At 44.6% G+C, this 22929-nt stretch overlaps 1 protein-coding gene across 1 annotated transcript in view; it reads right to left on the bottom strand.

Annotated features, from left to right (window-relative positions):
• The window catches only part of BARX2 (BARX homeobox 2), a 79082-nt gene extending 56550 nt beyond the window's left edge, over nucleotides 1-22532 (bottom strand). Inside the window, exon 1 of the mRNA XM_059069773.2 lies at nucleotides 21994-22532. Within this exon, the coding sequence (XP_058925756.1) occupies nucleotides 21994-22180 (187 nt within the window). The 5' untranslated portion in view covers nucleotides 22181-22532. The remainder of the gene's footprint in view (nucleotides 1-21993) is intronic.
• Between the last annotated feature and the right edge of the window lie 397 nt (nucleotides 22533-22929).

The raw sequence follows: 22929 nt of genomic DNA, 5'->3' as shown, positions 1-22929 counted from the left end.
TCTGTATGTCTCTATCATAGGGAACTTTAAGGAAGAAAGGAACAGGTGGTGTGTGATGACACAGCGTAAAGGTCCATGAGCTGTACTGGAACCTTGCTGCTAATTCCAGCAGCCCTTCTTCTGGGGCTGAAGGTTCGGGAGCTCTGTCTTTGGAAGCGCAGTCATTGTCTGCAACTGTACGTTCATATCCCATGTCCTGTAGCACTCAGTGTCCTCACCAAATTCCAGCATATTCTACCACCCCAATTCCTTTTTCATGTTTAAGCCATTGTGAGGAGGTGTTATGCACTGTTTAACAGCTGCCATGTAACTCCGGTCCCCCACCAAATAGGTTACACTTTAGTCTCGCAGGTTAACTTGAAATGAACCGTTATTCCTCATGGTAAAGTACAATCAGGAGGAACTGAGGGAATTAAAAAAAAAAATAGCGGACACTTTAAAATAGGTAAATAAGGCCTTCTTCAACTTAAGGATTCTCACGCTGGAGCAGGCCATTCCAGATAATAAAGCCTATTACCTAGGTGTGGCAAGCTGCATATTATAAATACTTAGACCAAAAAAAAAAAAAAAAAGTGGGTATGGGGAGGAGCAGGTACATTTGAAAACTGCAGGAGTAGGATCGGGGTGGTCTCCAGAAGGGGAGAAAGGTCAGTGGCACGGAGGAAGCAGGGAAGATTGAGGGAGAGAGAAACCTATTAACTCCAGTAAAAAACTCCTGTAAAGAAACACCAGGGTATATGCCCAGTAGTGGGATTGCCAGGTCGTTTGGTAGTTCTATTTGTAGTTTTTTAAGGAGAAAACCATAATTCAAAAAGAGTCATGTACCAAAATGTTCCCTGCAGCTCTATTTACGATAGCCAGGACATGGAAGCAACCTAAGTGTCCATCGACAGACTAATGAATAAAGAAGATGTGGCACATATATACAATGGAATATTACTCAGCCATGAAAAGAAACAAAATTGAGTTATTTGTAGTGAGGTGGATGGACCTAGAGTCTGTCATACAGAGTGAAGTAAGTCAGAAGGAGAAAAACAAATACTGTATGCTAACACATATATATGGAATCTAAGGGGAAAAAAAAAAGGTCATGAAGAACCTAGGGGTAAAACGGGAATAAAACACAGACCTACTAGAGCACGGACTTGAGGATATGGGGAGGGGGAAGGGTAGGATGTGCGAAAGTGAGAGAGTGGCATGGACATAGATACACTACCAAACGTAGGATGGATAGCTAGTGGGAAGCAGCCGCATAGCACAGGGAGATCAGCTCGGTGCTTTGTGACCACCTAGAGGGGTGGGATAGGGAGGGTGGGAGGGAGGGAGATGCAAGAGGGAAGAGGTATGGGAACATATGTATGTGTATAACTGATTCACTTTGTTGTGAAGCAGAAACTAACACACCATTGTAAAGCAATTATACTCCAATAAAGATGTTAAAAAAAAAAAAAAGAAACACCAGGCACAGACAATTCTCAACAGTTTAGTGACTTGCAAAATTACACTGCTTTTAGCACCTCCCATATGACACTAATATGCTAGATGCTTGAGGCACAAAGAAGAATCAGGCACTATCTTTGCCTGATGGAGGCTCAGAGCCCCACAGGAGGGCCAGTCGGACACAAAGTCTCCACATACTGTCGCGACTGAGCCCGTGCTGCTGGGGCACAGGGAGGGGGCAGCTGGTGCGTGACACCAGCTGGACAGACTGTGAATCCAGACACCATTCCCACTCTGGCATCTGGCAGATGGGTTCCTGTCTTTGATGCAGAAACATAAGGAAACACGTAGGATTTTTTTTCTTTTTCTTAGATGTAATTCAGAGGTGAAATCCTTTGTCCATATAAGATTCAGGAGATTCAGATCATTCAATCTCCACAGCAAACCCAGGAGTATCGGTGTTATTATACCCGCTTCACAATGGAAAAGGAGAGGCCCAGGAAAGGACCACGGCTTTCCAGAGTCACAGAGAGAAGAGCAGAGGTGGAAAGCCAGTCTCCACGGTGGGACTCCAGTTTCCTATCAGGTTCTTAAAACAGATTTTAAGCTTGCAGCGATTCTCCTGAAAGGAGAAGAAAGTAAAAACCCAACCCCTTGGCAAATGCAGGGCTCACCAGCTCCTTAGGATTAGAGGAGCACATTTCTTCCGTGCTGAGCCATGGCTATTTCAGGATGGGGCAGCGGGCGAGGGCTAGAGGCAGCGCTGGCGGAAGGGATGGGAGGGCTGGGGCGATTCCAGGAGGACAAAAAGCCTCACACCCAGCCCCAAATGCACAGTACTCACTGCCCATGATCAAGGCCTGATTAATATACGCTACCAAATGTAAAATAGCTAGCTAGTGGGAAGCAGCCACATAGCACAGGGAGATCAGTTCAGTGCTTTGTGTCCACCTAGAGGGGTGGGATAGGGAGGGTGGGAGGGAGACGCAAGAGGGAGGAGATATGGGGATCTATGTCTACGTATAGCTGATTCACTTTGTTATACAGCAGAAACTAACACAACATTGTAAAGCAATTATACTCCAATAAAGATGTAAAAAAAACAAAAAATAAATAAAAAGGTTGCTCCTGCAAAGCTGCTGCTTCCTTAAGAGGGAAAGCCCCAGGACCAGCTGCTGAGCCAGGCCTGGGCCATTACCTGTTGACATGACCCAGGATCCTTCGAGCTCTGTGTTTATCTTCCAACAGCTTCAGCGGCCGGGGTGCAAGACAGTGGGAATATTGTTTACTGCCAGAAACCGGGCTCTGGGAACCAAGTGAAAACCTCTCCAGGGTCAGCAGTGGACACGGTGCAGAAAAGCAATTTAAAAAATCAAACCTCAAACTGTCATGATAGATTGTATTAATGGTTTTCTTTTTTGGAAGGATACTAAATAATTCAAGACACATTGAAGCAAATATATATATATATATATTTTTTTTTTTTAAAAAAGAAGCTTGTTGCTTCTAATTTAGAGACGAAACTACAGATCACATCGCTGTTTTAGAGAAGTTGTATTTAAAAGGCTGACGGGCCTCGCTGGGATCGTGGTTAAGTCATTTAATTACTCTGAGCTTTGGTCTTCTTTCCAGTCCAAAAAAGCAGAGTGGACTCTGGTTCCTTATCTGCTTTAAATCTCTGTGCCTTTGCACAACTCTGTAAGGGATTTCAAAAGCTTTTTCAGGCCTATCTTTTTAAGTTGGAAAATGTTAACAATTTCTCTTCTAGTCTCCAAATAAACAGGAGTGGGCAAGGACCCTCTGAGCTACATAATGCAATATTGTTTGTTTGTTGCTCTGGATGACAAAAGCTTATTTAATGTTTAATTTAGAGAAGAAAGTACTTCATGTTCTAATTTACATTAAGTATTTTCAAATTTGTTTATCAAAATATTTACAAAGCCTTTACTGTAAAATTGGGCAGAGTTTTTTGCCAGTGATTTTTACAATAAATGCTTTGATTTGTTTACAAAATAACATACACAGATCATTGCCAATTCTGGAAAAAAAAATTAACCCAAACGGCAATTAAAAATAAACCCATTGGGGACTTCCTTGGCGGTCCAGCGGTTAAGTCTTTGCCTTCCAATGCAGGGGGTGCGGGTTCGATCCCTGGTCAGGGAGCCAAGACCCCACATTCCTCGTGGCCAAAAAACCAAAACAAAAAAACAGAAGCAATACTGTAACAAATTCAATAAAGACTTTAAAAATGGTCCACATCAAAAAAAATCCTAAAATAAATAAATAAGCCCATTTAATATGTAATGTGTGCCCCCAAATGAAAACTACATTTATCTGTGCAAGGAACAGACATTATAATTTTCATTAAGCTCTAAGACTATGCTTTGTCATTGAAAAACTAATTAAATAAAGTCCTCCTGGCCACTGGTTTTTAAAAAAGAATTTAACAGGGGGCTTCCCTGGTGGCGCAGTGGTTGAGAGTCCGCCTGCCGATGCAGGAGACACGGGTTCGTGCCCTGGTCCGGGAGGATCCCACATGCCGCGGAGCGACTGGGCCCGTGAGCCATGGCCGCTGGGCCTGTGCGTCCGGAGCCTGTGCTCCGCAACGGGGGAGGCCACAGCAGTGAGAGGCCCGCATACCGCAAAAAAAAAAAAAAAAAAAAGAATTTAACAGGAATGTTCAAGCAGCAATATCCATACTAAGAACAGGAAGCAACCCAAAAGTCCATCAATGGAGTGTGGGTAAATACACTGTGTAATATTTATACTCTGGATTCTATATAGCAATGAATATGAATGAATGGCAGCTACACACAGCGTAGTGGATTCTTGGAATCTATGTGATTCCAAATCTTGGATGCTACATGAAAAAGCAAGTCACAAAAATAAATGCAGTAGGATAACATTTGTGTCAAGTTCAAAAACGAGCAGAGCTAAACAACATGTGATTAAGAGATACAAACATATGGTAAAATGCCAAACAAAAGCAGGGTATGCACAGAGAACTGAGATGCGGGTTCCCACTAATGGGCAAAGGACTGGGGACAGGGACAGGGAAAGGCACAGGCAGACCCAGACTAAATGCCCTTTTTCTCAAACCAAGTGGTGGGTACACAGGTGTTTTCTTAAACCAAGTGGTGGGTACACAAAGAATAACAATTCTTTGTGTTTTATTGAAGTATAGTTGATTTACAATGTTGTGTTAATTTCTGATTCAGTTATACGTGTGTGTATATATACTTTTCATATTCTTTTCCATTATGGTTTATCACAGGATATTGAATACAGTTCCCTGTGCTGTACAGCAGGACCTTGTCATTCATCCATCCTATATATAATAGTTTGCATCTGTTAACCCCAAACTCCCAGTCCATCCCTCCCCCAACCCCTCTGTATTGTTATTCTTTTTATCCTACATATATTTTATAAATACATTTATCTACCCAACATTTAGTTTTTTTAAATATTAACAATCAGGTGAAATTTATTTAAATCATATGCAGCCTGGAACAATGCCTAAGGCAGGGAAGCATAGTGGATAAAATAATGAACCTCATCCATCACTAACTCACTTGGCAAATTTAGGCACCAAGACATTCCCTAGGGCTCCAGCTGTGTTAAGAACTTTACTGCTCCTTGGGAAAAAAAAACAAAACAAAAAACATGTCCTCATCACTCAAGGGCTGTATAGCCTAGAAATAAAGAACTAGGTAAGGAAAGTCAAATGAGTTGTAATATAAGAAAAAGTATTTTTAATATTGCTGAAGATCTACTCTGTACCCAATCCCATGCTTTTGAAAATAAGAAATTCTTCAGGCGTCTAAGCTCCAAATGAGGCAACACAGTTCCCTACGTGTGACAAGGTTTGACTTCTCCTCTGCTTTTCCTCCTGTATCTTTTGCGTAGGGTTTTTGTCTTTCCATGTTGGCATCGTGGCGGTCAGAGATCCTCCCTTTGTGTAGTCAGTCTCTATATGACTCAGAATGTTACTGCCTGGCCTCTTCTTTTCTGTACTCTCCACCCAAGAAGAGGTCTATCTCCCTACTTCTTTCTGCTTCCTTCTCTATTAAATGAGAAGAATAATAGTACCTCATATGATTGGGGTAGGAATTAAATAAGTTAATTTATGTAAAGCATTCAGAGCTGTGCCTGGTACATAGGAAGTATTATATAAGTGTCTGCTGTCACGTTTACTTGTTTTTATATTTATTTTGTTTATTATTATTATTATTATTGTTGTTGTTTTGTGACTTCACCTCTGATCTGGCGTAAGAAAGTCAGACGTAGTGGGTCCCACACGTACTTCTTTCTCTTTGAGGTAGTTTACCTGCAACATCAATCACTTCTTCCTCTGAAGGTACTCTGCTGTCCTCTTGTCCTCAGCCCTCTCCACTCCATCCCAGTGGGAAGGGCTAAACCTAAAGGGTTCTCAGCCTAGTGGCTGGAGAAACCCCACAACGAATAGGAAGTTATCGCCAAGTCAGATGAATTTCAATCTCCCACTTCACTAGCGCTTCACGACTCAGGGGTTGCCGTAGAAAATACCGAAGCCTTACCCATTCCCAAGTGCCTAAACAAAAGTGAGAACGGGACGGAGGCACCAAGAGAATCAAGCTTGGTCCTTCCCGAGGGGCCTGGCAGCCCTGACCCTCGCGAGTTGACAATTCTGACAGGCACACATAGATGTGCATTTCCACCGCAGAAAGCACCCCAGCAATTAAGTGCTTTATCCAGCGATGCACACCCTTCGGGAGGGGCCTGTGTGATTACACAATGTTCAAGGGCCAGGCAACAAATTAAAGTCAAAGAAGAAGCAAATAAAACTCGCCCAAATCTCAAATGGAAAACGGTCAGGAATTGTGATGCTCCCAATCTCTGATCAGTTGTCAGCCTTGGATTTCCTCTGGGAAAACCAGGGAGGGTTAGAACTGCAAAGAAAAGCCCCCCAGATTCCGGGGAACCAGCCACCTTCCTGTAAATATTTTTGACCCCTCTCTCTGTGCAGAGAAATCTAGTGTTATTTCTAGAAAGGTCTGGGAATGTTTCCATAGAGCTAAGAGCCTGATCTCTATTTCAGAGGGTCCTTGTAAAATTCCCCACCAAACTGACTTTCAGGCCTCCACACATCGTAGGATGACAAGAGACCCCGATCTGTGACACAACGAAGGAGGGATCTGGGGGCCGAGAATGACATCCCATGTTGTGGATCAGTAACAACCTTATTTCACAGCCGAGGAACCCTGTTTCCAACAGTCTCGTTCAAGGGTCTGTAAACTTTTCCCGAGAAGGGGCAGACAGTAAATATTTCAGGTCCTGTGGGCCACACTCTCTCCGTCAAAATGACTCCATATGTACACAAAGGGGAACGGCTGTCGCAAGTAAAACTCCGTGGACACCAATATCTGGACTTCGTATAATTTTCACACGTCACAGAAGATTGTTCTTCCGATTTCTTCTCTTCTGTGCACAGATGTAAATGCCACCCTTATCTCGTGGCAGCAGGAAGACAGCTGGCCATCCAGGTTTGGCCTCCCTGGGGTCTAGTCGTCTAGAAAAAGACGGAATGACCCTGACACTGAACAGCTTCCCTCACGTGGAGTCTGTGCCTGTTCACTGCACCTTGATCTCCTCAAGGCATTACATTAATACTCTTTAATCAATCACTCTTCCCCACACACAGGGGAGGAGGGTCTGTTTTATCAGTGGCAGAAACTGAGGCACTGAGCTGGCCCAGAATGAGCCCGTGCAGAGCCCTGGGGGTGGCTTTCTGACAGCTCTTCTACCTTGAACTCTGCGCCCCCACTGCCTGCTCACCGCAAGTGCACACACCTCCTGCCCTGTGCTGCATGATCACTATTACTGCGTCTTAATAGGATAATAGTGATCTTCTGGGACCCGGGATGGTGCAACTCTTTATTGCATCATTAATATACATTATCATAATATATATGATGATGAGGCAACCTGTGTGGCTAGGCGGGCCCTGGCCCAACCCCAGGTCATCGGCTGGCTGTCAGTTCTGAGTTACACCTCTGAGAAGAAGCACTTACTCACGGGGCAATTTCCCAAATGAAACGTCCCATTCTCATTTTCAGATCTGGACAACAAATGCTGAACAAGCACGTAAGGATCCCTGTGCCAGGAGGATAATCGTTTCGTTCCCCCCCAACTCTCCCCTCCCTGTCCCCATCATCGCTTCTCACCCCTCACCCACTCCTGCCTACTCCCCTCCTACCAGGGTAGAAACACTTGGCTTCTCTGAGTTCACGGACTGAACAGAATCGTCTCAACAAGTTGCCAAAGGTCCATATCTCCAGCTCAGTCTTATTTCCACAATGGTTCTGAGGCACTGAGGGGACCACGTCGGCGTTCTCTCCAGGAATCAATACCACCCCACGGCACCAGGATGACACATGCACGTGTCTTAGCCCACCTGCTTCCAGCTGGCCCCCACCCACCCCTGAACCTGGATGATTTCACTAGAGGTTGCCTGGAGGAATCATCAGGATAAGTGGTTGGACGGGGGTGCTGCCCTGGTCACTGGGGCTTCCTTCAACCCATGGAAGAATTCCATTCACCCTCATCAAAAGGATTTTTCTTACCCTGTGGAGGGCATCCACCAATGAAAGTATTTCATTCGCAGATACTCGGCTTCCTAAGACGCTAGTGACTAGTTAAGAAACACGGTTCCAGGAAAAATCCACGCAGAACCTTGTGCATTCAGTCCCTTCCACACAGAATACAATTGTAAACAACCCCCATGAGCAACTGAAAGTTGTAATATAGAGGCGTCATTTGGAACTCCCTCTGAATCACACACCCAGTACTATACGAGGACAAGGATTATCTCCCAACCTGCTACCTCTTTCCACACCACCAATTAGAAAAGAAGGTCTCAACTGAATTTCTTTTCTTCTCTCAGTACTCTGACACAGGAGAATAAAAATACTCATAGCCTCTTCCAAAAGAAAAGACTATCCCTAACTCTACTCTTCAAAGGAAAAAAAAAAAATTAAACGTGCTGAGAAATTCTGCCACTTTTCTAAAAACGGTTCTTGAGAGGCACGGCCGCATGATGAAACACTTCCTAGGGGTAATTAATCCTGAGCAACTCTTGTAAAAAAAAAAAAAAAAAAAAAAAATAGAGTAACAAAGCACATTCTGTGATGCTGTAGTGTTTGACCAGTTTTTGCCTCTCATGTATGAATTTACAAAATTCTGAATTCACACTATAAAACAGAAAGATGGGGGGAATGAAACATACCTATTCATGAAGACATGAACTTCAACAGCTCCCGGACCCCACCCAGGCTGCAAGAGGAGTCCCTAGGAGGCAGCCGGTGTAATGACATAACCCACCAGCATGCCCTAGAGAGAACTGGTGTTTAAAGGATGTTTAATTTTTCTTGAGCTTCATCCACCACGAATAGTAATCTTTCTCTGAAGGGCTGTGCTTCAGCCAACCAAGATGAGGTTATTATTATAAGATAATTATTTGTAATAGAAGCTATCAATTACTGAGTACTTATGTGCCAGGAACTGTGCTAAGCGCTTTATACACACTATTTCATTTAACCTACAGGACCAACCCTATTAGGTAGTCATTACTATCTTCCATTTATAGACGGGGAAAACTGAGGGTCAGAAAGGCTAAATGACTTGCCTAAGGCCACACAGACAATAAAACACAAACCAACCCAGGACCATCTGACTCAAAACCTATCCGGTAAGATCACTCCACGAAACTGCTTCATAGATTTGAGTCATGGCTGTAAATTACCTCAAGCTCATCTTGAAGCCGTCATCTACACTACAGTGATGCCCAAGCTTGACTTCTCATTATAATCTCTTTTTACAAATACAGATTCCCCAGAACCCACCCCAGCCCGACTGGATAGAATGTGGGGAAAAACAATTAATCTCTTAGTCTTTTGTTTTAAGCCACGCCAAACAAATGGCCAGATTGGGGTTTTTTTCCCACTGAACTTAATAATGAGTACTTTGTGAAAAATACTGCAAGTCTTAAGTCTCAAGGCAATTGGCTGGCCTTCAGCTGTTAAGTACTTTCTCTCTGGTTCACAAGAATGGATAAATGAATGATCGCATGCACGCCTGGGAATTCCACCCTCGACTCCCATAGAAAAGCTTTATCCCAAAGAAGCTTCCAGAGCTCGTGGAAGCACTGTGACCAAAGGAGACTTGGGAATGGTGCACAGCTACGGAAGCTGATGTCCAGAGGCAATGGGATGTGCTCAGGGTCACCCAGGTGGACGGCAGCAGGCCCCAAATCTCCCAACCACCCAAAGACAGAACTGCTGCTTAGAATTCGTCTGGAATCATTCAGAAAACCCAAATAATGACAGGAAATGAAAGACAGACTGGCACATGCCAAATGATTATAAATATGTGTAAAGGAGTTATAACAGGTTCAAAATATATCCCTCGGGGGCCGGCACACTCACTGGACCTTTCTTTACGTAAAGCATGGGGCCTCCGGGGAAGGAGACAGACTTGACTGCTAATTGACATACGATTGTATACACTGTTAGGATGGAACGTGATATTGAAAGAGACAGGCCTGAGTTCCAGCCTCAACTCTGCCCCTTCCTCACGTGGCCGTGTCGCCATTTACTCAATTTCCTCCCCCCAAAACCAGTGATAATAATAACGACTTCCTACAGGGTCTCCATGCAGTTTAATTTCCTTAGTGAAGACAAGCACCCAGCGTCTGGCTCACACTTACCATTTATAATTGTTGTTATTTTTACTTTCCAGTTCCCTGAAAAGTGAAACACATTCTGTTTACCCAGCTAATTGTTCTAACTGCCAAGGCTCCATGGCCCAGTTTAAAAAAAAAAATCAGCCCTCCAATAGGACATTCCTTTATGCCACCCTCCAAACCGAGGACCGGAAGCATGCTTCCAAGACACACAGCTGTCTAACGTGCTAAGAGCAATAATGAATTGCCGTAATATCCAGGGATAACAAAATTAACATCTTCCCCAAAAAAATCTCCTCTGGGGTGATTTCAATCAAATGTCTCAACCGATTATTTCAGTCAAATGTTCAGTCATGAAAAAGAAAGGACTTGGATTGGAACCTTATTAAAATATATCCCTCTCCCTCAGTGAAACTTGTTCAGAGTTAACCATAAACGTCCCAAATCCTCGCCCGTACTTTCCCAAGCCGTTCCGGAGAGCAGATCCGCGGTGGAGCCGTCACACTTGCTGCCAGTGATCGGACTGTCAGGGCAACAGGAGCAACACCTGCACGTTACCTTCCTCAGACAGCCACGCACAGCCCTTTGGAACATCTCGCTTGATAACATTCACTCCTTTCTCAGCCTCGAGCCTGGAGAGAGAGTCCACTTTACAAGGAATAGGGTTTCACTGGAGAGACGCAGGAAGGGGCCAGAGTAAGGCACACGTGAAGTTTCCGTCTGTTCCCTTCACTGCAGCCGGCCTGTGCATCCATCCAGGTACGACAACATGCAGAAGGCCTCGCTCCTGCAGCCCTGAAAGTCTGTCCACTGGCGGCAAATCTGATAGAGCCACCGGCCTTTCAGTCATGTCCAACTTGGCCACCCTCCTCTAGATGCGGTCATTAGTTCCTGCTGACCACGGCTGCGCTGCTAAGCACCAGAGACAGCACGGCGACCCTGGCTGTTGATGGCTGGTGTGGGACGTGGGCTCCGAGGGCTTTGATCTATTTGCGTCTCTGTTTACATATGGATTTAGGACAGAGAGGGGTGGTCTCAGAAGGAGGAAGGCTTTGGCAAACTCTTGACTGTACAAACTGTTTCATTCACCCCAAGGACTATTTTCCCTCTGAAGGGACACAGAAAGAGCTCCCAAAGGGCTAGGTTTTTGTCGCAATATCTTAAAGCAACATTTCTACATTGGAACTATCTTGCAGAGAAAAGAATGCCTTGGCTGTTAAGACAGGCTGAACAAAACACCTGTCACCAGAGCTGTCGCTGGAGACTAATGTGGTCCGGGTTACCCTCTCCAAACCACAGGATGACTGTTCATCACCCCTAACAGACAGCTCTCTGTGTGATTACCGTGGTAACAGTTCTCATCCCTTCCTAACAACCCCTGATACCACACACCAAAGTTTGAAAATCAGATCATGGTTACAGAATAGAAAGAGAACTCAGCCAGCTTACATGCCAATACCAACAGGATTCTTCCCTGCCAAGAAGCTGCATTTTAATATATTTTTGATTCTTTGGTATTCACAGATGTCCCTAGACAATTTTTTAAGTTAAATTGTCAATAGCAATGACCATTGGTCAAAAGCCAAGGGTGGTATATCATTTGAGCAGTTACATATCAAAGCAAGATGCAGGGGCTTCCCTGGTGGCGCAGTGGTTGAGAATCCGCCTGCCGATGCAGGAGACATGGGTTCGTGCCCCGGTCCGGGAAGATCCCACATGCCGTGGAGCGGCTGGGCCCGTGAGCCGTGGCCGCTGAGCCTGCGCGTCCGGAGCCTGTGCTCCGCAACGGGAGAGGCCACAGCAGTGAGAGGCCCGCGTACCGCAAAAAATAAATAAATAAATAAAAATAAATAAATAAAAGCAAGATGCAATCAAAGGCAATTTACTGGGATTTGAAACATCACTAAGAAGAAGGGGAAGGAACCCACTGACTCTTCCTTGCATGATCAGTGATGGATATTTGCAGAAAACAAACACACACTTCATCAGCAGTTCCTTCCCGCCCTAGTGCCCAGCTCAGAGCCCATTTATTCACGTGCCAAAGCATTACCTGGGGGAAAGCAGTTATCTTGGTGAAAAATGACATCCCCACCCAGCCAGGGGAGGTAAGTGAGATCCAAAAGCCAATTTCAGAAGCCACAGTGGTTGTACACATGTGTCTAATTATAAAGTTCTTTCCCCACTGTGAGACTGTATACAAGAAGCTTGTATTTAACAGCTTGTCTCAGGATAGAAAGCTATTAAGAAAACCAACAAAAGTCCCCCAAGATCAAGAGTTTTATGGATATGTGGGGTCTCCCATACTATCATTTTTCAATGTTTATATTATAGAAAATTTTAAACCTACAGAAAAGTACAAAGGATAATGTAAGGAACATCTTGTGCCCGTGACCAAGCTTTGCCCAATCTTAATGCTTGGCTGTACTTACGTTAGGCCTTTTCTTTTCCTTAATAAATAAATTACTACACAGGAAAGTAAAAATCTGTGTGCAGCCCTCCCAATCCCATGCCCTTGCCTCCCTAAACAATATACAGTATTGGCCTGCATGTTTTCCAGCATTATATAAATGGTATCAGACTGTAAGTATCAATCTACAACTTGTGGTTTTTTTCCTCAGCCTCGTATTTCTAAATCTTACCCGTATTAATACAAGTAGATCTGGGTCATTCATTTTCATCACTGCATAGAATTTCACTGCTTGAATATAATACACACAATTCTGTCCCTTTTCTTCTGAAGGGCCGTTAGGCGGTTTGAGATTTTTCACTATCATAAACAACATAGAAATGAGCATTCCTCTACCAGTGTCCCACTGCACACATGCAGTGATTTCTCAGGGCATAAACAGAGGTGGAACTGCAGGGTTGAGGGCATGTGTGTATCTGCTTCGAGGTGTTGTCACTCTGCTTCCAAAGCAATTGTGCCAAATAACCCTCCCACCATCAGGGAATGAGAACATCTATTGTTCCACATCCTTGTCATTGAGCGATACCATCAGAGTCTTTCGTGTTTACCTGTCTGACAGGTATGAAATGGTACCTCGTTTTCATTTGTGTTTTCCTGATTACCAGGGACATCCTTTCATGCTCACTGGACACCTAGATCTTCACTTCTATGAGTTGCCAATTTTTCTACGTGCCTTTTTTCTTACTGCTTTGGAAGCGATCTTTATACATTCAGTGACTTTAGAAAGTTACTTAACTTCTCAGCTGCCATTAGTAAAGCAGAGATACTCTCTCTTAGGAACGATTGGAAGCTGAATGAAAAGCACTGGGTCCAGTGCCTGTAATATGCTAAGCCTCAAAACAAGTCACCATTCCTATTACAGTAAGTCTCCTACATACGAATGAGTTCCATTCTGAGCGCATGTCTGTAAGTCCAATTTGTCCATAAGTCCAACAAAGTTAGCCTAGGTACCCAACTAACACAATTGGCTACAGAGTACTGTACGTAATAGGTTTATAATGCTTTTCACACAAATAATACATTAAAAAAAACACAAAAAAATAAAGAAAACATTTTTAATCTCACAGTACAGTACCTTGACAAGTACAGTAGTACCAGCTACATCACCACTGCTTTTACGCTTGCTTCCGGACATCCTAGGCTTGAAATAAAGATACTGTACTACTGTACTCTACACCGTACTGTACAGTAAAGTACACAAAAGCACAACCACTTGGAGAGGATGTGCGCACGTGACAGTGTATGCCAGACATGTGAACTAACACGTGATTGGACCTGTGAATGCACTTTCGCATCTTTGAAAGTTCGCAACTTGAAGGTTCGTATGTAGGGGACTTCCTGTGTCGTTATGAAGATGAATAATGAGGTTCAGGGTTTAGAGTATACGTTTCTAGCCTTTCTCCCCAGTTTTGTAGACCCCTTTGGGATAAACACTGCAGAACTCGGGAAGAGGACACTGAGTATCTCTGGCCCCGATTTCCCCAGGATACAAAGACATAATATCAGGACTCTGTTGTTTATAAGTTACCACGAGGAAAGTGTGCAACGTTGACTCTCTCTGATAGTGCTTAAGAGAAACATCAGAGTTACACATCCTCCAGTCTACAAGTGGCTGTGACCTTGTCTGTGAGACCACGATCCTGAATTTCAGCAATGGTTAAGTACTTGCGTGAAAGGACCTCTGGGAAGAGGGTAGGGGGAGGTGCAGAATGGCAGGTAAATCAGTATTAGGGACCTGTCCGGTACTGCCGGGCTGGAAACACAGCCATGACTACATGCGATGCCACCAGGCCCAAGACCTCTCCACGTCCCCACACGTCATAAGTGATCCTCGCATAAGAAAAGTGAAAGGACAATCACCCTATCGCTTATCACATACAGAAGTGTGTTTTTCAATAACGCCCAAAAGTACATTGACATCACTTTGGTGGCAGGCGCGTAGTGAAAATACTTGTCCAGTATTTATCCAATATCCTGAAGCACGTGTTCCTCAGGACATGGTGGTGAGCTAGAGAGATGCCATAAAAAGGAATCACATAAGCTTCTCTGCTTGAACCCTTAAGATATTTAGTTTTGTGCTGAGATCCTCCAGATTGGCTTCTACTCAGTTGCATCCTGGCCTCTCCTTGGAGAAAGGCCATGTTCATTTTTATGAACTCTGCCAGTGGAGTCAGGGAGCATATACAGCTGACCTCCAGGCTGATCAAGCAGTCCTGACACCAGCTTCAACCGGTGACCAGTGGAGTCCCTTTTTACACATACTTGCACCTCATCTAACGCTCAGAATGATCTTCCTCCATATTCAATTTCCACCAGCACTAAAGAAACCAGAGACTTTCCTTAGTGACCCTCTGCCTGTCTTTTGCAGAGTAATCATGGGTAAGAGTCAACTCCAGACCAAATATAATTAAGCCATCTTCTGATATCTATCTGGGTGTACTGCTTTCTTCCTTAAACGTGTGCCAAGTTTCCACTTCCCAGAAGTTAAACTGCCATATAAAAATGCCGTGGTGATGATAAGTAATTAAACACTGTAATGGAAAATTAACCGTGTTTTTATTTAGAGCGTTCATTTTAACAAGACATTTCTTTTTCTAACTGTTATGAAGCTATAATAAAAATAAATTAAATCCTGAGGATCCGCAAAGGTTTTCTGGTTAAATAAAAACAAAAACAAAAAAGAAGAAAAACCGCCTCTTCTCCTAGAGTCAGAGTATTTCTTACTTTGTTAAGGTCCCTGAGTCTGTACACGGTCCTGGTCTGAACCCCCTTCCTGGTAAGTTCTAAGGCCAATTCTAACCCTGTCACCCGTGCTGTGGACAGAGGAACAGGGCTTCCACCGTCACGGCGGCTGACCCGGAGGCAGTCATGCCGGGCAGGACGGAGGGCCTTCGCCACACGTGGGAAGTCTTCACCCAAATGTTCTCTCTCCTCTCTCTTTTTTCCTCCCTGATTTGCTGCTCCCAAGAGACTTGCAGCCAAGTGATTCGCAACAGTCTGGCAAGCACCTGTGGGCTTTGGCAAGTCCTGGGGTAGAAGGCGGCTAATCCAGCTCAGTGGGGTCCGTCTCTGATGCCCCAGTAAAAACACCGCCTCCTCGAGGACAGGAATGGAAAACGGCATTCCCCAAGAGAGAATGCAAAATGAGGCCTCCACCTGTCCATCTCATCCAAAGCCTTGCAGCCCTCTAACCGCGCTCCAGCTAAGGGTTCATCGGCAGGTGTAGCCAAGGGACGCGAACTGACTTCACTCGGGGCGGAAGAGTGGCCGGTGCGGTCCGCAGGCTCCGCAACCCCCACAGCAGTTCCCAGGCTTCGTTCTAAGGCGGGAGCCTCAGATCTGTGCCCCACCTAACTTCCGTCTCCGTTCCTCTTCCTCCCGACCTCAAAACAAAGTGCAAACAGCACCTAAAAATGCTTCTGGGTTAACACTGATTCAGTCCTGCTAAATGCCGGGCAGGGCAGGGCACTCCCCCCCACCCCCGGCTCTTCCCTGAAGGCGCCCCAGCAGGTGTCTAAGTCAAATCAACCTAAGTCAAATCAGCGGTGGGCATTTACTCTCCAAGCAGGGACAGAAGAATTTCAGAAGCCACCTCTGTGTTGCCCCCAGGGTCATTCGGAAGGACACCGAGCTACATACCAGGCGGAATCAAGTGGCTTCAAGAATTTCAAAGAAACCCACCCTTTTTCTTTTTCCCTATTCCTTCCCTCTTTTTGTTTTCATCTCTCTTTACAATCTAAACAACAATTTACCGTCCTTACTGCTTTTCACATAGATTCCTGGGATGTAAAAACCTACCAATCTTCTCATTTAGATTCCTGAGGTATGTTAAAACCAGCAGCTATATACCAGCCACACTAGGATCACAAATTTTATTTTCAAGCCAGAGGTACAACCAACACGGCAGGAAATTGGTTTCATAAAAGATTTACTGCATATACAATTTCAGTTGAGTTGTACTTAAGGAGGTTAATATGACAATTTTGGTGTTGATAATACCCTTTAAGTGGAGTTCAAAGAGAAAATTCCAGACGGTAAGCAAACGGATTAAATTATCATAATGTTTCACAATTCCAAAGTGCCCACATAGACTCTAGAGGACCACAAAAAAGAGCTTGGCAGTGGCTCTACAGGTGCTTCAGAGAAAGATTTAAAATATCCCAACTGTTAGCCAAGACTTAGAATAAACTTAAAAATAATGGCAGTGGACTCCCCCGGTGGCGCAGTGGTTAAGAATCTGCCTGCCAATGCAGGGGACACGGGTTTAAGCCCTGGTCCGGGAATATCCCACATGCCACGGAGCAACTAAGCCCGTGCGCCACAACTACTGAGCCTGTGCTCTAGAGCCTGCGAGCCACAACTACTGAGCCCATGTGCCACAACTACTGAAGCCCGCACGCCTAGAGTCCATGCTCTGCAACAAGAGAAGCCACTGCAATGAGAAGCCCGTGCACCGCAACAAAGAGTAGCCTCCGCTCACCACAACTAGAGAAAGCCCGCGTGCAGCAATAGACCCAAAGCAGCCAAAACTAAAAAATAATTTAAATAAATTAAATTTTAAAAAATAATAATGGCAGTGCCGTCAGCAAGTGTAAATATCTGTTGAATTAAATTATTGAATTAAATGATACTGAAGATTATAGACCTTTGGAAAGGCATTTTAACTTGCTAAATTTCTAATCATTTTCCCATTCGTTATTAGAAAAATGAGAACCAGCGAATAAATTGCTAATAAACTATTCACTCATTAAAACTGACCCCTAAGGAATCCCTCTGTCTCTCTATTTAACAAAGGTGTCATAAAATTTAAGGAGTAAGGAGACAACAGCTGAGGACCGACCCCAAAAGAGCTCAGCTCCAAATATATTCTGACCTTGGATGAGTCCTCTATCCTGTGCTTCCCTCAATTTATTTACCCTTAGAATGGGAACAGGTGAGGCAGTGATGAGTGATTGCTAATAAAAGCCTATTTGCCTCTGGCAGAAATACAAATGCTTGTTAATAAAGATAATTTTCCAGACCCCCAGTTTACATTTCTCTATCAACGTTCCAGTGCCCAGGATCCAGGTTCCCAAGATACTACAGGTTTTGGTCTCCAACTAAAAGACTGAGCTAGGATTGGGGGAATCACTGGAGCCAACTCATGAAGTGGCAGCAGACTCCCTGACCCCCATCACACAGGTCCACACCTCATTTCATTTTTCACCAGGATGAGGATGACACCAATCTTTGTGATAAAAATGAGCCCAAGGACACCACCCCAAAGAACTTGTTTCTCTTGGACCCACCGAAGAATAAAATGTTCTCAAAGCCCCCTCCTAAGATAAACACCCTTCCCCACATGCCCCTTTTAATTGGCTGGTTAACTGTCCCCTGGGTGTGACTGCACAGCTTTATCCCGGGTGTGTAATGGAGTTGGAAAAATCTTCCTGATTTCTGAGTACCCTAATGTGAAAGACAGCGGTGTACAGCGCGGCCTGAAACTACGTTTAAGCCCTGATGTGACCCGAGCACGTCGCAAAAAAAAAAAAAAGTATGTTCTGCTTGGGAAGGTTGGCCTGTGGTCTCTGTGATTCCTTCCAGTCAGCTCTGTAAGACTGGCCGCTGGAGGTCACGGAGAGAGCCTACAGAACCCTTCTGCCGGAGGAGAGAGAAAGAACTAAACTACAGGTTTTAGTGAAATCACTAAAAGTCACGCAGGGGCCATGGGTTGTAAAATGTACAAATACCCATGTTCACCTCCCCCCAAATGTGCGTCTACAAGTCCTGGGGTAATTCTAGGTTATAAGTAGCAATAATTATAATAAGTTATAAGTAATTATGCACAGTACTTAGGTTTCTCAGTATCATCTTCTGCAAACTCTTAGGGTAAATTGTTACATCCTTGTTTTTGTGAAGCAAGTTACTCATTTTTTCCGAACACCCCTCAAAGTTAGAAACTCTGCCTCTTTCTAAAGATCAAACTGAAAGAGAGATCCCTCAAAAGGAACGGTGCCGCTACCTCTGCAATCTATTCCGTCCTGAGAAGTCAGTTCAAGGGACTCTTCCACCAAGAAACATTAATCACAACCAGAAAAATAAAACGACGCGCCTGAGAGTTAAACAATATTTATGATATCATAACCTGCAAGTCATTTTTGGCCTTCAATCACTGTCAGCGTTCTAACGTTTATGACAGATCATCACTGGCTTCCAAGTGGCAATACAGTTCCATTCTGAGTGAGGATTTCTGTTACCAGATTTTAAAATAAGAACAACATGTCATAAACTAAATTCATTCTAAACATGTTCCATACCTCCGCAACAGTCTGAATAACAAACTTTTTTTTTTTTTTCAAATGGAGGCTCTCTTTGGGCTTGGCTTTTTAATTTTATTTTAAATTTAATGACAAATGTTCCTTTAGTTTGCCTTTAAGGGAAGGATTCCTTTACTCAATACCTATTATGTGATGCAGGAGATCTATTAGGAAACTTAAATCAATCTGAAGATTGCTTCCTAAAACTAAAATTACTATATTTTATAAGAAAGGGCCTGCTCAAATAAACAATTGTTTTTGGAGATGTGTAGTCACTCAAGGTTAGGGTGTCTAATAATAAATTACTGACAAGTGATTACCTACCAGATGAGAAATGTTTCCCTTTCTCAGTTTACTTGAATATACATGCTCTTCTGCCCGAGGAGATCAGGATCATAAACTGACATTAGGATTTTGCTAAATCTGAAGGACATGGTTTGCTTAATTATGTAGAGGCTTTTTAAACGCTGTTGCTTTTTTTCCACCACAATTTCATGTACTTACTGTGCAGGGTGGTCACTTTATTACCTTAGTTTTCATTATTTTAGCTGACAAAGGTCACTTCTGTTAGTTATATAAATCTTAAAACAGCAAACCAAAGAATGAGATAGTTCAGTAACTTTAATTCCAATTTATGCCTTTCACTTGATTTGTACATTTTATGCATTGGTTCCACCAAAAGTGCTAAATATTTATCTCTATCCAGAAAAAAATATATATATATAGTTTCATTTTGAATGCCAGCAACTTATTGCTGTTTTTTAATTAATAAAAAAAAGATTAAGTTCATCCAATTTAAGATTTGTGGTCCTGAACATAACTGTTAAAAGCAACAAAAATGCTTTGAAAGCATGGTATTTGCAAAACCTTTGAGAAGTCGCTAATGGTATTCCCATGATCTAATACATGTAAGGCTTTAACTGTAATTGTAAACCCACTGAAAGCTTATGATCTGAAAGGATGGACTATTGTAGCCAGTTTTTATGGGTTTAATTCTACCGGCAAATCCCAGTTTCTATATTTTAAATCTCAACTAGAGCAAAATCACAACGCATTTTCAAAAGAACAACCTAAAGAAATCAAGCACGGGAACAATAAGGCAAGAACGCCAGTGCCTACAGCCACCCTCTCCCACAAACCATCAAGGAACTTCAAAAGCACAAGACTGAGCAAAACTTAGTTCGTGAAATATGTGCGATTCACTTTTAACACTCACAAAAGTACATATGAATCACTGTATTTTCCTCCAATTTATGTCCCACACAAGGTTCAATAAAACACAAAACTTACTCAGCCTCGACTGACGACTGGATCATTGTTTTTGGAGGCTATTTATTACTCTTTTTCTAGCATGATTTCTTCTATGATCCAATTCTGTGACTGCTAAAAGCCAGGAAAAGCTGCCTTCAAGTCAATGCATGGCACGAAGTCACTAAAAAGTTTGCAGACACCAGGCTATGCGTAGGTGCTTAGGAGAAGCTGTGCTGCTTTGTCCTAGGGACCTCCAGGTATGCAATGTCTTTTCAGTGTGCGAGAGATCTACAATTAAAACGGATCCTCTCTTTTTCCTTTAAGGGATTTGAGTTCTCATGGCAAATGATTATTTACGCTCAAAACAAGAATCAGCCTACTTCCCCGCTCCAAGATCTATGTAGACAACTCATCCCAGGTTTAACGCATGGGAGACATACAAATGTAAAAACATCAACCATATCTATCTTGTTTTTAAAATTTCTTCTTCGAATCTTGTTTCGTATATTTCTTGGCATTTAAAATGCAGTATTACAAGTCTTGTTCTGGGCTACTAGGCCTACTTCCACCTTACAGACAAAATTTATTTTACAAGGAGTAATTGAATATAATACTCATTTTATTACCAAATACATGTAGGAACAAGTTGGTTGTAAAAGAACTTTACTGTATGTATTTACACACGTATTTACTGATTGTCCTAGAGAGCCTATCAATGGAATCAACAGAAAATGCAGTATTCCAAGCAGTGTACTAGCAGCTCTTGGCCTGAACGTTCCAAAAATATCTTTCAAAACTACTGTTATCTCTTCACTTTACTTTTTCAATGTAAGTACAATTAAATTCATTTATTTCATGCCACCCATGCAACAAATATGCCCTCAAAGGGTCTTTCGGTTTAGAAATACTAAATTTTTACCTTCAGTTGAAAGCAGTCAATACCTTTTTTGATAAAAATTGCTTCAATTTTTTTTTTTTTTTTTTTTTTTTTTTTTTTTTTTTTTTTGCTATACCCACGTCTGGAGAGCCTAAATCCTTATAATGAAATGCAAGGGCACTATGAAACTTGGAGCTTCTTTTAATGCAAGTTTTTTAGAAATAACTTTGTATTTATTTTCTACATAAACCTATGACTTTTAAAGTACATTTATTAAGTGTTCTTTATTTTTACTACACATCTTGTTCTTGTGGAGAAAGCAAACCAGATTTAAGGAATGTTTTTATTGTGGTCATTGTTTTTTAGTCACTTAAAACTCACAGGGTTGACCTCCTCAGCTGGCTCCACAACGCCACACATTCCAGAACTACTTCCCCATAGGGAGATCCTTTTAAGTAAAGTTCAGCGGATTCAGGATTTTGCGGGGAACCTCAGGATACTGACTTACTTGTAAAATTCCCAGTGGAGACAGGGGGAGGTTGGACGAGTTAACTCAAGGTGAGAAGCAACGCCACTTCCTGACACAATGATTTAACTGCTAAACCAGGTCAAGAGTTTGAACTTTCTTCCTGAAAACCACAGCTGCGCTGGGAAGGAGGAAGGTTCTCCTGCCATTAGATCCCAGGCGCTGCGGGGCGGCCGGCTCTCAGGGGCGCGCTGCCTTGACTGCCTTTCTAACCTTGCCATTGACACCTTGCCGGGCCCCTTCCAGGTGGCAGAGGCCTCTGCAATGCTCACCTCGGACAAGTCTAGTCCTCTTGCAAGGGCCCACAATTCCCGGGCCCCTTCCTCTCGCCCTTGGGTGGGAGGACAGAGGCGGTCAAGCGCCCGACCCCGACACGAAAGCGGCCGCACCCCACGGCGCTCCCGCGGGCCGTCTTACCGGTACAGGAATGCAGGGGCTTCGGTCGCACGACCAGCGACGGGCACATGGAGTAGAGGGAAAGTTTCTCAAAGTAGTCGCAGGTCTCCTTGGAGAGGATCTCATCGATCATGAAAGTCTTGTAGCGCCTCCTGGCTGCTTGGAGCTGGCCGGGCGAGCTCAGCCTCAGCTCTGCGTGGCAGTGCATGGTGAGCCCGGGCGAGCGCCCGCCGCCCGGGGCCGCGGGGCTGGCGCGCCGGCGGGGGCCTCCGGCCGGCTCCTCGACGGCCGGGAGGCGGCGGGGCTCGGGAGGTGCGCGGAGGGGAGCCGGCACTGGGCGCGCGGGGTGCGCGTCTAGACCCACCAGCAGATCAGCATCTTCGCCGAGCCTACTGGGGACAGTGCAGCTGTCAATCAGCTCGCGCTTCCCGCAGGGCCTGGTGCGGAGCCGCGCGGAGGGCCGGCCGCGCGGAGCCCAGCCCGCCCAGCCCGCCTGTGCCACCCGGGGCGGACCTGCGCGCCTCGTGCCCGCCGCTCTTAATCGCCTTCTCCAGCCTCTCAGCGTCTCGCGCTCGTCTGCGTGCCTATTTTAAGACACTCGCTCCGGCTCTTCTCCCCGCCCCCCTCCTGGGACGAGCTCCAGGTGTGTGTGTGCAGTGTGCGCGCCCGTGTGTGCGCGCGGTGCGGGGAGCGCGCGCCGCCCCCGCCAACGGGCTAGGCCTCCGGGGGCCGCTGCCCACGCCGAGCCCCGCGCGCCACTCTCGCGCCGGGCCTGTCGCGCTCCCAGCCGCGCTCCCATCGCCGGCACGGGGCGGGCAGGCACGTCCTGGTCTGTTAGTAGAAAGAAGTCGAGACTGCGCCGAGGCTCCCGAGACTGCGGGCCCCAGAACTCGCGCCCCCGAGGAGCCGGGTGCCTTCCTGCCTCCCCACGTGGACTTCCGCGCGCCGTTTCCCAAG

The sequence above is a fragment of the Kogia breviceps genome, chromosome 7 (genome assembly GCF_026419965.1).
Source record: "Kogia breviceps isolate mKogBre1 chromosome 7, mKogBre1 haplotype 1, whole genome shotgun sequence".
Taxonomy (NCBI): domain Eukaryota; kingdom Metazoa; phylum Chordata; class Mammalia; order Artiodactyla; family Physeteridae; genus Kogia; species Kogia breviceps.
Note: the sequence above shows the minus strand (reverse complement) of the source record. Positions and strands in the feature narration are given on the sequence as shown.